Source organism: Hemitrygon akajei, chromosome 19 (genome assembly GCF_048418815.1).
Source record: "Hemitrygon akajei chromosome 19, sHemAka1.3, whole genome shotgun sequence".
In the NCBI taxonomy this organism is placed as follows: domain Eukaryota; kingdom Metazoa; phylum Chordata; class Chondrichthyes; order Myliobatiformes; family Dasyatidae; genus Hemitrygon; species Hemitrygon akajei.
The window spans coordinates 54,506,353-54,522,036 of record NC_133142.1 but is presented as its reverse complement, the minus strand read 5'-3'; the positions used below and the strand labels follow the sequence as shown (position 1 = coordinate 54,522,036).

Genomic DNA, 15,684 nt, shown 5'->3' with positions numbered 1-15,684 from the left:
TGCATTCTCTGATATTAAATGAACTGAAATGAATGAAAATATTTTTTTTTAAAAACTATAAATGTACGAGTCTTTTTCTGACTGGAAGGTTGTGCCACACGTGATCTTAATTTTTGACATTTTATATAAATGAAGACACTCGAGTATGATGTTCACCCAAGGGGTTGTCTAGCGGGTGGATGCAGAGGTTGACGAAGGATCCACATATTCTGGTGCAAGTGTGGAAATTAGTAAGTGGTGGCTGTGTTTACTGGCTAACATGTTCTCTGTGGCACAGTGGAGGTCAATCTCGTGTAGCACAGCTCCCTCTTGAACAGATTTCCTCCAGGTGCATCTATTGGGTGCAATGTTTTCCCAGTTTTTAGATGTAATGCTGAATTTCTTCAGACTGATGTTGATGTTATTTTTAAAGCATTTCCTTTGCCCACAAGGCCTCGCTGACTGTCCTTCAACTGGGAGGGAGTAAAGGATCTGTTTGGGGAGATGAGAATTAGGCGTTCGGATAACATGACTTATCCATCAGAGTTGGCATTACTCTATCATGGTGGAAATGCTGCTCATGTTGGTCTTCTCCAGTATGCTGGTGTTAGTTTGTCTGTCCTTCAGGCTGATCCTCAAACTCTTTCATAAGGATCTTTAATGATACTGTTCAAGGCTTCAGCTGCCTACTGTAGTTGGTCCATGATTCTGCTTCATACAGTAATGTAGGAAGGACAACTGCTTTATAGACCAAAATTTTTGTTTGGACCTGTAGGTCACAATCTTCAAAGACTCTTATCCTTAATCTTCCATAACCTTCACTAAGCACTACTCAGTCAGTGGTTGATCTTTCAGTTGATGTCTTTTTGAAGAGAGAATGCTGCCAATGTAGGGAAAGTGGTCTACATTTTTTTATATTCAAAACAACAGCCAGGGCCCTATACGCCCTGGCAAAGACATTCAGGATACACTGGAGGTCTTCTTCAGAGTGTGCTGCAATGGTGTTGTTGTCTGCATACCATGATAGTGGTGGTGCTGACCTTGTTCTTGGCCTTGAACTGGCTGAGGTTGAAAATCCAGTTGTGCATTCTATATACAAGTGAATTGAATTGATCTGACTTTATTTCTTACATCCTTTACATACATGAGTAAAAATCTTTACATTACGAATCCGTCTGAATGTGCAATGTGCAAATTATAGTAAGTTGTAATAAAATAGTGTGTACAGTGAGATACAGAACAGTCAATATAGCTTAGAAATACAATTGTGTCAGTGTGAATTAATCAGTCTGATGGCCTGGTGGAAGAAGCTGTCCTAGAGTCTGTTGGTCCTGGCTTTAATGCTGCAATATCATTTTTTGGATGGTAGCAGCTGGAACAGAGCGCAGAAGATTTAAAAAGGGAAGCAAACTTCAATGGTTCTTCTGAATCACAGCAAACAGGCAGAGGAGTAAGTCGCCGGGTTTTCGGGAAAAAGTTCAGATTTTTTTTCGAACTACTTAGGATAAAAGAGTCACGACTGCGCAGGCGCGTGACATCAGAGCACGGAAAATTTAAAAAGAACACCGCCATATCCAGCGGGCAGCAGAATGAACGGGTACAGAGTGATAGAACTTTGGCGAAATGGGAAGAGGCTTCCTGCGACGGTTGAGTCTTACAGTTAAGTGGTAGGTTACAGGTTTATTTAAATTAAATAAATTAACAGACAAGAGATTCTGCGAGCCGGACAAGGATACCCGAATGGTGTGTTGCCTCCCTGGTGCGAGGGTACGAGATATCCCGGATCGGGTCCAGAGTATTCTCAGGAGAGAGGGCGAGCAACCAGAAGTCTTGGTATATGTTGGTACCAATGACATAGACAAAAAAAGAGAGGAGGTCCTGAAGGAAGATTACTGGGAGCTAGGAAGAAAATTAAAAAGCCGGACCTCCAGAGTAATAATCTCAGGATTACTGCCTGAGCCATGCACTAATGATTGCAAGAATAGCAGAATTAAGCAGATGAATGTGTGGCTAAGTAACTGGTGCAGGGGGCAGGGCTTCAAATTCTTAGATCACTGGGGTCTATTTTGGGGAAGGCATGACTTATACAGAAACGATGGGTTACACCTGAACTCAAAGGGTACTAACATCCTGGTGGGATTGTTTAATATAGCTGTTAGGGAGGGTTTAAACTGAGTTGGCAAGGGGAAGAAAACCAGGGTGTTAGGGTAGAGGAAGAGGAAAATAGAAATAAGGAAGTCCTGCTGTTCAAGAGGATTTTAACTAATGTGGCAGGGGGATGGGAATAAGTGCAGAGAGACAGAGGGGTGTAAAATGAGGGTAGAAGCAAAAAGTAGTAAGGTGAAAAGTAAAAGTAGCAGGCAGGTAAATCCAGGGCAAAAATCAAAAGGGCCACTTTTCAACATAATTGTATAAGGGCTAAGAGTGTTGTAAAAACAAGCCTGAAGGCTTTGTGTGTCAATGCGAGGAGCATTCGCAACAAGGTGGATGAATTGAATGTGCAGACAGTTACTAATGAATATGATATAGTTGGGATCACAGAGACATGGCTCCAGGGTGACCAAGGATGGGAGCTCAACATCCAGGGATATTCACTACTCAGGAGGGATAGACAGGAAAGAAAAGGAGGTAGGGTAGCCTTGCTGGTTAGAGAGGAGATAAACGCAATAGAAGGGAAGGACATTAGCCTGGAGGATGAAGAATCAATATGGGTAGAGCTGCATAACTCTAAGGGGCAGAAAACACTGGTGGGAGTTGTGTACAGGCCACCTAACAGTAGTAGTGAGGTTGGGGATGGCATTAAACAGGAAATTAGAAATGCGTGCAATAAAGGAACAGTAGTTATAATGGGTGACCTCAATCTACATATAGATTGGGCGAACCAAATTGGTAAGGGTGCTGAGGAAGAGGATTTCTTGGAATGTAGGCGGGTTGGTTTTCTGAACCAACATGTCGAGGAACCAACTAGAGAGCAGGCCATTCTAGACTGGGTATTGAGCAATGAGGAAGGGTTAGTTAGCAATCTTGTCATGCGAGGCCCCTTGGGTAAGAGTGACCATAATATGGTGGAATTCTTCATAAAGATGGAGAGTGACATAGTTAACTCAGAAACAAAGGTTCTGAACTTAAAGAAGGGTAACTTTGAAGGTATGAGACGTGAATTAGCTAAGATAGACTGGCAAATGATACTTAAAGGGTTGACGGTGGATATGCAATGGCAAGCATTTAAAGATCGCATGGATGAACTACAATTGTTCATCCCAGTTTGGCAAAAGAATAAACCAGGGAAGGTAGTGCACCCATGGCTGACAAGGGAAATTAGGGATATTATCAGTCCAAAGAAGAAACATACAAATTAGCCAGAAAAAGCGGCAAACCTGAGGACTGGGAAAAATTCAGAGTCCAGCAGAGGAGGACAAAGGGCTTAATTAGGAAAGGGGAAAAAAATTATGAGAGAAAGCTGGCAGGGAACATAAAAACTGACTGTAAAAGCTTTTATAGATATGTGAAAAGAAAAAGATTGGTTAAAACAAATGTAGGTCCCTTACAGTCAGAAACAGGTGAATTGATCATGGGGAACAAGGACATGGCAGACCAATTGAATACCGTAGATTCCGGACTACAGAGCACACCTGATTAAAAGCCGCTGGCTCTAATTTTAGAAATAAAATCAATTTTTTAATTGTAAAGGCCGCACCGGATTTTAGGCCGCACCGGATTTTAGGCCACAGGTGTCCCACGTTGTAATATGAGATATTTACACAGAAAGATATTACACGTGAGGATTTTTTAACTTTTAATTAAATCCATATGGTAACAAACAAATATATATTGCAAATGCTTTTTTTCAAACCGTGCCTGTAATACGGCTACTTTTAAATATACATACGTATCGGTAACACAAATTACGTTGCATATACTTTTTTACTGAACAGCACGAACAACATTCCAATATCTCCTAGCGACTGGTAAAAATATATATACTGCAGCCTACCAGGAAAAGTTATTGATCGCCTTTAACTTAAAAGCAGCGTTTTCGCTCGGGTCTGATGAGCTCGCGTAACGCGATCGGGTCTAATCGGGTCTGATGTGCTCGGGTCTGACGCGCTCGGGTCTGATGAGCTCGCGTAACGCGATCGGGTCTAATCGGGTCTGATGTGCTCGGGTCTGACGCGCTCGCGTAATGCCCCCACCTTCCCGTATATATCCCACAAGACGCGGCGAAACCGGGTGTGACGTCATAGCATCCCGGGATGTAGTACAGAAAACAAATATAGTTAAAACACTTCTAACTTTAACTAACAAATGAATTACTAAGCGAAAATATTATAAACTAAGTAAATGCCATAAAGGCAGCACAATGCTTTTCTTCGAGTGTTTTCCATGTTGATGAGGGTGAGTACAAATGACTGATTTACAATAATTTAATTGTGAAAGTGCGCTTGATTTATCGTACAATTTCATTGGACCTCTGTGAACTACTCATCAATTTTATTGGTCTACTGTTACGAGGCAAAATGTTTACGAGGCGGCATGAAAAAAAACCATGTATTAGCCGCTCTGGATTAAAGGCCGCAGAGTTCAAAGCTGTTCAAAATGTGGGAAAAAAGTAGCGGCTTATAATCCGGAATCTACGGTAACTACTTTGGTTCTGTCTTCACTAAGGAGGACATAAATAATCTTTCGGAAATAGTAGGGGACCGAAGGTCTAATGAGATGGAGGAACTGAGGGAAATACATGTTAGTAGGGAAGTGGTGTTAGGTAAATTGAAGGGATTAAAGGCAGATAAATCCCCAGGGCCAGATGGTCTGCATCCCAGAGTGCTTAAGGAAGTAGCCCAAGAAATAGTGGTTGCATTAGTGATAATTTTTCAAAACTCCTTAGATTCTGGATTAGTTCCTGAGGATTGGAGGGTGGCTAATGTAACCCCACTTTTTAAAAAAGGAGGGAGAGAGAAACCGGGGAATTATAGACCGGTTAGCCTGACATCGGTGGTGGGGAAAATGCTACAGTCAGTTATCAAAGATGTGGTAACAGCACATTTGGAAAGAGGTGAAATCATCGGACAAAGTTAGCATGGATTTGTGAAAGGAAAATCATGTCTAACGAATCTTACAGAGTTTTTTGAGTATGTAACTAGTAGAGTGGATAGGGGAGAACCAGTGGATGTGGTATATTTGGATTTTCAAAAGACTTTTGACAAGGTCGCACACAGCAGATTAGTGTGCAAACTTAAAGCACACGGTATTGGGGGTATGGTATTGATGCGGATAGAGAATTGGTTGGCAGACAGGAAGCAAAGAGTGGGAATAAATGGGACCTTTTCAGAAAGGCAGGCAGTGACTAGTGGGGTACCGCAAGGCTCAGTCCTGGGACCCTAATTGTTTACAATATATATTAATGATTTAGACGAGGGAATTAAATGCAGCATCTCCAAGTTTATGGATGACGCGAAGCTGGGTGGCAGTGTTAGCTGAGAGGAGGATGCTAAGAGGATGCAAGGTGACTTGGACAGGTTAGGTGAGTGGGCAAATTCATGGCAGATGCAATTTAATGTGGATAAATGTGAGGTTATCCACTTTGGTGGCAAGAACAGGAAAACAGATTATTATCTGAATGGTGGCCAATTAGGAAAAGGGGAGGTGCAACGTGACCTGGGTGTCATTGTACACCAGTCATTGAAAGTGGGCAACCAGGTACAGCAGGCGGTGAAAAAGGCAAATGGTACATTGGCATTCATAGCAAGAGGATTCGAGTACAGGAGCAGGGAGGTTCTACTGCAGTTGTACAAGGCCTTGGTGAGACCACACCTGGAGTATTGTGTGCAGTTTTGGTCCCCTAATCTGAGGAAAGGCATTCTTGCCATAGAGGGAGTACAAAGAAAGTTCACCAGATTGATTCCTGGGATGGCAGGACTTTCATATGAAGAAAGACTGGATCAACTGGGCTTATACTCGCTAGAATTTAGAAGGTTGAGGGGGGATCTTATTGAAACGTATAAAATTCTAAAGGGATTGGATAGGCTAGATGCAGGAAGATTGTTCCCGATGTTGGGGAAATCCAGAACGAGGGGTCACAGTTTAAGGATAAAGGAGAAGCCTTTTAGGACTGAGATGAGGAGAAACTTCTTCACACAGAGAGTGGTGAATCTGTGGAATTCTCTGCCACAGGGAATAGTTGAGGCCAGTTCATTGGCTAATTTAAGAGGGAGTTAGATATGGCCCTTGTGGCTAAAGGGATCAGGGGGTATGGAGAGAAAGCAGGTACAGGGTTCTGAGTTGGATGATCAGCCATGAACATACTGAATGGCGGTGCAGGCTCGAAGGGCCAAATGGCCTAGTCCTGCACATATTTTCTATGTTTCTATGTTAACAGTTTGTGATTGGGGTGACTCAGATCCCCAATGATCCTTCAGGCCCCTTTTATGCACCTGTCACTGTAAAAGAATGATATGGCACTGTTGTTAAGTGTGCTAGTGGCAGCACAGAGGTTTATTTAGAATGGGCTGTCTTGTGACGAAAGATTGTATAGCCCAGGCTTCTATAAGCCAAAATTTAGAAGCATGAGGATCTGTGGAAACATCTAAGGTCCTGAGGAATGTTAATGGGATGGATTCAGAAAGGATGAAGTTAAGAGTTTTAAAAAAAAGCATGAGGAGGCCGAAAAGCATGAGAAGGATTAAGGAAAACTATAAGTCATTCCACACATATGTGAAGAATGAGAGGACAACTAGAGTGAGGGTAGGTACGATCAAGGATAGAAGAGGAAACGTTCTGCAGTCAAAGGAGGAAGGGGAGGTCCTTCAGTATTCACCAGTGAGGAGGGGCCTTGATATTTGTGAGGACAGCAGACAACAGGCTGACATGCTACAACATGTCAACTTTAGAAAAAGAATACATTAGAACTCTGAATAACATTGGTTTAGATAAACCCCTGGGGCTAGACAGGATATACCCCTTGTTACTATAGGAAGCAAGAGAAGAGATTATTGCACCTTTGGCAAAGATTTTTGCATCGTCACTGGCCACAAGAGTAGTACCAGATGATTGGAGGATGTCAGATACTATTTCTTTGTTCAAGAAAGGGAGCAGAGATAACCCTGGGAATTATAAAGTAGGTTAAAAGATCAGCACATTGTGGGCTGAAGGGCCTGTATTCTGCTGTAATGTTCTATGTTTTGTGTTCTAAAATGTATAATTAAGTAAATGATATAATTTAACAAAATAGTAAGAATTCTGCTCTTACTCCAATTTGCAGATGCAGTAGGTCAAATCTCAAATGATGCCTTGGAGTATAGGACAGAGTGAGAGAGTTTAATGGCATGGTTTAATAACAATAAACATTCACTCAATGCCGGCAAGACAAAAGATCTTGCGGAAGTTTGGGCGGGGGAGCTTGCGACATGGTTCACACATCCTGGTTACATCAATGGTGCTGAGGTTGAGAGCTTCAAGTTGTTAGGAGTGAACATGACCAATAGCCTGTCCTGATACAACCATGTTGATGCCACAGCCAAGTGCACCAGTTACTTGTACCTTCTCAGGGCACAAAAAAAATTGACATATCCCCTTTGCCCATTACTAGTTTTTTATAGCTACACTGTAGAAATCATTCTACCGACACATAGTAGCAAGGTATGGCAACTGCTCTGCCCGAGGCTTTCAGAAAGCGCAGAGAGTCGTGGACACAGATCAGCACATCAGAACCAGCCTCCTTCCCACAGACTCTATTTATACCTCACTGCCTCAGTAAAACAGCCAGCATCATCAGAGATCCTGCATACCTTGGACATTCTCTCTTTTGCTTCCCCCTCCATTAGGCAGAAGAGACAAAAGCCTGAAAGCGTGAAACCCCATGCACAAGGACAGCTTCTATCCTGCCCTGCTGTTATGGGCTAACCGAGTGGTCCTCCAATATAATTCAGAATCCCAGTCTACCTCATTATGATTTTGCACCTTATGTTCTCCCTACACTGCACTTTCTGTGCAAATGTAACTCTTTATTCTGCACCCTGTTATTGTCTTAACCTTGTACGACCTCAATGCACTACTGTGATGAAATAATTTGTATGAATGGCAAGCAAATCAAAGTTTTTCACTGTACCTTAGTATACTGTCCGTAACAATTATAAGCCAGAATAAATAAACCAATAGTAACTCATCTTCCATAGCACTTTGGGACGAAGAATTACAAAGATTCATAACCTTTCGAGAACTTCTCATCTCAGTCTTAAGTCTTCATTTGTCAATACATTGACCACTTTCTTCAATAAGAAAGCTGTACACATTTCATTGTCTACGACTATTGAAATTTGAGTGCACTTCTGATAAGATGAAAATCTGGGTGGGGGTGAATGGAAGGGTAGCATGTCAGAGACAGGTTTCAAAGAAGCAGAGTTCTGTGAGGCAGAGGTACTGAAGCTTGAAGTCTCACATCAGAAGGTTCAGGAACACTTTGCACCACAATGGACTTTGTGTGCTTTCTTATAAAAATTGTGTATGTATGTCTCCCATGCGAAATCCAACAATTTTCTACAGTATCACCATCGAGAGGGTGCTGTCTGGCTGCATGACTGTGTTGTACGAAAGCTGCAAGGTATCACAAGACCCTACAGAGGATAGTAAAAACTGCCAACAGGATCACTAGGGTCTCCCTCCCTCTACGGAAGGTGTTGTATACAAGGGACCTAAAGCATTGTTAAGGATACCTACCAACCACCCTACAATCTCTTTGATCATCTACTGTCAGGAAGGAGGAACAGGAACATCAGGACTAGGAATGCCAGACATGGTAACAACTTCTTCCCTCAGCTTGTGAGACTAATGAATACCCTGCCACCACCAAGGTCCCGTGAGTAGGAGAGCAAGCTGTAGTTTGCTCACAATTTTTGTACCATCAACAAACCTTTTGCTTTAAATACCCATATTATCTTCCTCTATATCGTTAATACAGACTGCCAACAGCCAATGCCGATTCCTGAGCACCCCACTAATTACAATCTTTCCAACATCCCCAGGCTGACTGCTACAGGTTACAGCTTTAAAAGCCTGATTGTCAAGAAAGGGCATGATTGTTGATAGATCATAATAAAATTTAGGATAGTATTTTAGAAAAAAGGCAATATCTCTTTCTCACTCTGATCTTTTTCTCTTTCACTTTTCTTTACATTCGTTCAAGCCTTATTACAGACCTATAAATTTTATTTTCTCCCTTTGCATCTTATTTTGTGTGACATTCCACCATGACAACGCAATTAATAATTTACTAGGATTAAAAGGTAGCTGAAAAATAAAATGTCAGCTGGGTTGAATCTTTTCTGATTGAACTCCAGTAATTATAGGCCAGATACACTCAGGTCAAGTGGAAGCAAATTCCCTCTGCACTGTCATATCAACGATACTTTTGAGGTCAGAATGGTAAACTAGTTGATAAGTAATAATAAGAGTATTACCGTACTTATTTTTTTGTCAGGCAGAATCAGCAGCAGCTTGTTATTCTGCTGTACAAAGATGTTAAACATTCTGACAAATCCACTGACATCTTTCCATTATACTGCCTGATTCTGAAAACACAGAGCCTTACCTTGCAGCAGACACAGAATGCTTTCAGGGGGTTGAGACCCAGCCAGCCACTGTTCCCTGCATCTCTGAAACGATCCATAAACTCTTTATACAGTAATCGCTGGATTTTGGAGAGACGCACAAGTAACACGTGTTCTTCTTTGTCAGGAAGGTGACCTCTTAAAACATCATGGCCCCGCCTGCCAAAGACAAAATGCAATTAAGTAATTGAAACATCATTCATAGTAAATATTTCAGATCTTTCTTACAAGATGAAATGAATTTTGAGGAACTGTTAATAAATTTTTAAAAATTCATAAATTATATTCAAACAATGCCTGAGGAAGAAGTTAGAAATAGCTGGTAGATGACATGGATGGGGATGGGGATGTAGAATTTGACAGAGATTGAATCAGGTAACCTTGTTGCTTTCACCGTGAATGACATCTATCTGGATGTTTACTATGCCAGTAAACATACTGGCATTGCGCACTGAATTACAAAATGACATACAGGTCAGTAAGTATGTGCCAGCTCTTTAAAAAGAGTAAATAATTAATCCTGTACCTTTCCCTTTCTCATTTTCCCGACATATTTTTCTTCAACTATTCACTCAACTCCCCCTTGAAAGTTATTATTAAATTTTCAAGCAATGCATTCAAAACCCCAACATTTCACTGTGTTAAAAAAAATCTCGTCTCATCTGTTTCTGGCTTGAGTTTGCTGGATAGTAACTCCTTTAATTCTTCAGAATTAGCTACATTACTGTACCTGCCTTTACAAAACCCCAACAAGTACACCACTCTGTGTACAGCTTACAGGATGCAAACCATAGAGAATTAGTTATGCAACCTTAGTCCTCTTTAATCAAAGTAAGTCATGTTTTAACTTCAAGGCACCATTGTCCATAACATTCAAACTTCACTTAGAATTTGACCTTAGATTGACTCTGGTGAATCTGTACTACATTGAGGAGAGAACCTGGAAGTGAATGCATTACTATGGAGTTGGTCTATCCGTAGTTTTACAGTTGGAGACCTCCCATCCAAGTTCTCACCTTTGTACAAACCCTTCCAGCAGGCTGTGTAAAACATGGCTGCGATACCGCATCAGGCGGACATCCTGAGGAGTCGAGTCGATACACTGCCCATTCAGGATAGGACGCTCAAACATGTTGCTGAACTCCTGCCTGGTCCCAAGGAAGTCAGGCCGGACAAAGTCCACCATGCACCAGTACTCCATAAGGTTGTTCTGAAGTGGATATCCAGTCAGGACCACCCGCCGCCGTGAACGGATGCTCTTTAAGGCCTGAGACGTACTGGCATGGCAATTCTTTATGCGGTGGCCTTCATCACAAATAACTATATCTGGTCCTGGTCTAGAAAGGGCTTTCTCGATGCCTAAGGTACAAATGAAAACTGATGAAATGACAGTAGAATGGAGTATGAATTTGAAACAATACTAAAAGACGTGCATATATGCATATTGTAGGGATTCTTTAATTTCATTAGGTAGAATTCTCCCATTGTGTTAAGGGTTAAGTTTGCTATGTATGTTACATGTTACGTTGTACATTATTATGTTTTGGGGTGGTTTTTCTCTTATATATGTAAAATAAAATGTATGTTTGATAAAATAAAATATAAGTTAGAAGTAATTACACTTGTATTAATTTTTGTCGACACTCCTACAATATCAGATAAACTCGTAACTAACTTGATTTTGCATGAGTCAATTACTACAACTGCAGAAATTCAATTTAAGTCACTATTTATCTCCTAAAACCATGATCGGTTTCCTCATTCTGGGAAAATAACCCTAACAGCAAATATATCATACCTCTCAGTACAAATCTAGTTGAACCCAAGCTAACAGGAACACTTTCCCTCTCACCTGGTTTTACCCATCACCTGCCAGCTTGTACTCCTTTTCCTCCAACCACCTTCTTATCCTGGGTTCGTCTCCCTTCCTTTCCAATTCTGATGAAGGGTCTCAACCTGAAACGTCAACTCTTTATTTCCTTCCATAGTTGCTGCCATACCTGCTGAGTTCCTCCAACTTATGCTTGTGTTGCTAATGGGAACTAATTTCTGTAAACTTGGTCAGCATGTGTTAATTCTAATTTCCTGTTGAAGCAAAGCAGTCAAAGTAGAATTTTAAGGTAGATTTTTAAATCATTAAATTTTTATGGAGTTATTAATGAGATTCCTGTTTTCTTTGGTTGGGTAAGGGATTTGAAATTCTCTGACAAAGCAAAATTGGAATCAAGGAAATTGGTTTGGGGTTGTGGGAAGCAAGGTCTCCAATAACTCTGCTTCACCCAAAAAATGACATAGAAATTACAAAATTCTCAAAAGAGAAAAATAAATTAAACAAGGTAAATAACATATACCACAGAGACTAGACTGTACCTCTCCAGTCAGGTGCACTGATCACATTGCCAGTGCTATGAATTCCTACAGTTTAATGGAATCACCTGGTTTGTTTAGTAGTATGGTGCCGAAGATAGATGAAATGTTAAGCCACAACATGACTCAGTTTAAAAGAAAGCCGGATAAATATTTGAAGCAAACAGTCTGTACAGAGCTGTAGGGAGATGGTCAATATCCAGGAATAGGTTTGCAGTGTCCTGGCAAACATTTCATGCCAGGATGTCAAGCAAAATGCTTTCCACCTATGCTCCAAATTCCTCTGACTAAATTCATCACTACTGAGGCCACTGCCTATTTTAAAGCACCATTTCAACTTCTAGTAATTTCTCCTTCCTTTCTCTATTTTTCCATTCCCCATTCTGACTCCCTTCTTATCCCTTCTCTTCTCCTCTCCTGCCTATCACCTCCCTCAAGTGCCTCTCCTCCCCTATCAGATTCCTTCTTCAGCGCTTTACTTCTTCCCCCATCACTTCCCAGCTTCTCAGTTCATTCCTCCGCCAACCACCCACTTTCCCCCTCACCCGGTCTCACCTATCACCTGCCAACTTGTACTCCTTACCCTCCCCTCACTTTCTAATTTTGGCTTCTTCCTACTTCCTTTCCGGTCCTAATGAAGTGTCTTGGTCTGAAACATCAACTATTTATTCCTCTCCATAGATGCTGCCTGACCTGCTGAGTTCCTCCAGCATTTTGTGCATTTGCTCTGGATTTCCAGCATCTGCAGAATCTCGCGTTACTACTTCTTAGTTGGCACTTTATACAGTTGAGAGAAGGCTTCTCTCCTCTGCACTAAACGATGTGGCAACAAGGGCCAGCTGGTAGGGATCCATAAAGTTGTGGATTCCAGCACCACATCCAAACATGAATGCCTTATGAAGCCAAAAAGAACGAACAGAGCATTTTTATTGTTAGAGTATTGTGTTTTGGTTCAAATATTGAAGTCCTATTTACAGATTCAGATTGGCATAAATATCCTCTTTTAAAGAACAGCACAATATTCTCAAAAATATGGCAATTTATCAGCCAATACCATCAACAGTGCTGTCTGACTGAACATGGGACCCTACTTCATGTGCACTAATTGCCTGAAGGTCAGCCTGTGAGTAGCTGTGGGACAAAATGTTTGAGGTTCTGAATGGTGGTATAAAATAGATTTTCATCATTACCTTTCAACAGTTCTTGCTGCCGATCTTCCTCATCCAAATCTATAATTACTGGTCCTGTCGATTTCTTTGTCTTCTTTCTCCTCCCACTAACAAAAGATTTTTTCAATGAAAGCAGGCGATACATCTCATACCCCATTAAGAGCATGCCACCGTCAGTTGACCATTCATTGATAACCTTGGCACGGGCCACAGTTGTTCTACAGGAGATGGAGAAAAATTATCAGAAAATGATAATGCATGTGACACTTCTAACAGTATAGCATTGTATCCATTGTAAGTAACATCAGGCTCCAGATCCAATAAAGTATCCAAATACACTGGGACTTCTGGCACTATTGTCAACAATTTAGCAACTAGGTATAAATTGTTTTATTTATCACATATACATCAAAACAATGAAATGCATCATTTGTGCTAGTAACCAAGGATGTGCCCGCAGGTGCCGCTACACATTCTGTCGCCAGCATAATGTACCCACAATGCTCGGCAGAACAAAGAATCTAATCCACAGTGTTCCAGCTTCATTCTCCAAGCTTTGGATGAGCCGTAGTCCAAGCAGTGGAAAAGACAGAGCAGGGAGATTTCTCACTGCAGCAGTCAGAATGCACTAAGTCCCATAATCAATCATTTATTACTTGCACAGTTCTAACGATATCCGTTCATATGGTTTTACAGTACTTTTACCTCCTCCTATTTGCCTGTCTCTCTCCATTATCTCATATATGGTTAGAAATCTACTTATAACATTCCTGCTGCTTTGAACGTGTGAATGAAATCCTCGTGTGTTAATGTTTTCAACTACAGTGGGGATAGAAGCATAGAAAATAGGTGCAGGAGTAGGCCATTCGGCCTTTCAAGCCTGCACCGCCATTCAGTATGATCATGGCTGATCATCCAACTCAGAACTCTGTACCTGCTTTCTCTCCATACCCCCTGATCCCTTTAGCCACAAGGGCCATATCTAACGTCCTCTTAAATATAGCCAATGAACCGGCCTCAACTGTTTCCTGTGGCAGAGAATTCCACAGATTCACCACTCTCTGTGTGAAGAAGTTTTTCCTCATCTCGGTCCTAAAAGGCTTCCCCTTTATCCTTAAACTGTGACCCCTCATTCTGGACTTCCCCAACATCGGAAACAATTTTCCTGTATCTAGCCTGTCCAATCCCTTTAGATTTTTATACGTTTCAATAAGATCCCCCGCTCAATCTTCTAAATTCCAGTGAGTATAAGCCTAGTTGATCCAGTCTTTCTTCATATGAAAGTCCTGCCATCCCAGGGATGTAACAGGTGAATACAAATAATTATTCACAAAAGGCATGGGCCTTTTTCATATTAATTGTCAGCAGGTGGGAAAAAGGCTGCATCAATTCAATAATATTAGCATGCTTTGGGAATATTACTAACACACATTATCTTGAAATATAGGGCAAAATCATGCATCATTCTGTGCACAGCAGAGTCACAAGCAGCTCTGATGTGAGCACATTATACACATTAATCGGTCATAACAGCCTTAACTAGGAGAGGAATGATGGCCAGAAGACTGGGAAAATCCCCTGCTCTGTTTAAAATTAATAAACAAGATCATTAACATTGAACCACACAAACAAAAAGGCCTCAAGTGCATTCTAAGAATGTAGTACTTAGTAGCATCTCAGGTAGTTAATATAGTGATGGGACAATAATTATTTGTAACTCAGTTTGCACAGGAGTTTAAGACAAACAATTTTCTTTGCCCCACTGAAGTTTGCAGATTTGAGCAAATTCCTTCTTTGGCCCAGATCAGGCAAGGATTTCCCTCCCTTTTTTAAGACATGCAACAGACATACTTGTGCTCATCATTTAGGATATGAACTTTGAAACTCCGGGGCTGAATTTCTTCAGGGTTGTAGTCTGCAGGAAGTGCTTCTTGGGCTGGAAGCCACATGTTAAACTCAGCCAACCAGTTCTGCAAAGTGTTTACCTGAAAATGACAAAAATGTTAACTAGCCAGCATTTTCTCTGCGCAGCGACAACCCTCCTCCCTTGTCTCCCAGCCCATACAAATTAGAGCTTCTCTACTCCCTACAGGTGCCTGTCTTTTGATCGGCTGCTCTGTACCGGAGAGGGGGGAGCTTGCCTTTGCGCACAGGGAATGTTGCCCAGGTTTTTTCTGCATTTTGGATGTGGACTTCAGGCTTTTTTCCAGTCTTATAGTTTTTAACCCGATCTTCTTGTTTTTGTTGCGTGGGGAGGGGGATTTGGGGGTTGATGTACCTGATCTGTCTTCTTAGTTTTTTTGTCTGGGGCCAATGTACTTTGTTCTTTTTTTTTTGTCTGGGAAAAGGGATTTGGGGGGTCAACACGCCTGATCCATTTTGCTCGTTTTTTGTGCAGGAGTAGTTTGGGGGTTGATGTGCCTGTTCCGTTTTTGTTTGTTGCTTTTTTCCAGGGAGGTGGGATTTGGGGGTTGATGATTGTGCTGCTTTTTTCTTTCTTGGTTTCACGGCTACCCAGAGAACCGAAGAATTTCAGAGTTGTATACTTTGATAATAAATGAACCTTT

General features: G+C 41.4%; 1 protein-coding gene across 3 annotated transcripts in view; it reads right to left on the bottom strand.

Annotated features, from left to right (window-relative positions):
• Window positions 1-15,684, bottom strand: part of rad54l2 (RAD54 like 2) — a 191,792-nt gene that overhangs the window by 44,979 nt on the left and 131,129 nt on the right. For all 3 annotated transcript variants that reach the window (XM_073072525.1, XM_073072527.1, XM_073072526.1), the window contains exons 9-12: window positions 14,969-15,102; window positions 13,139-13,335; window positions 10,598-10,940; window positions 9,563-9,740 (exon numbers count right to left, since the gene is read on the bottom strand). In XM_073072525.1, coding sequence (XP_072928626.1) covers window positions 9,563-9,740; window positions 10,598-10,940; window positions 13,139-13,335; window positions 14,969-15,102 — 852 coding nt within the window. The remainder of the gene's footprint in view (window positions 1-9,562; window positions 9,741-10,597; window positions 10,941-13,138; window positions 13,336-14,968; window positions 15,103-15,684) is intronic.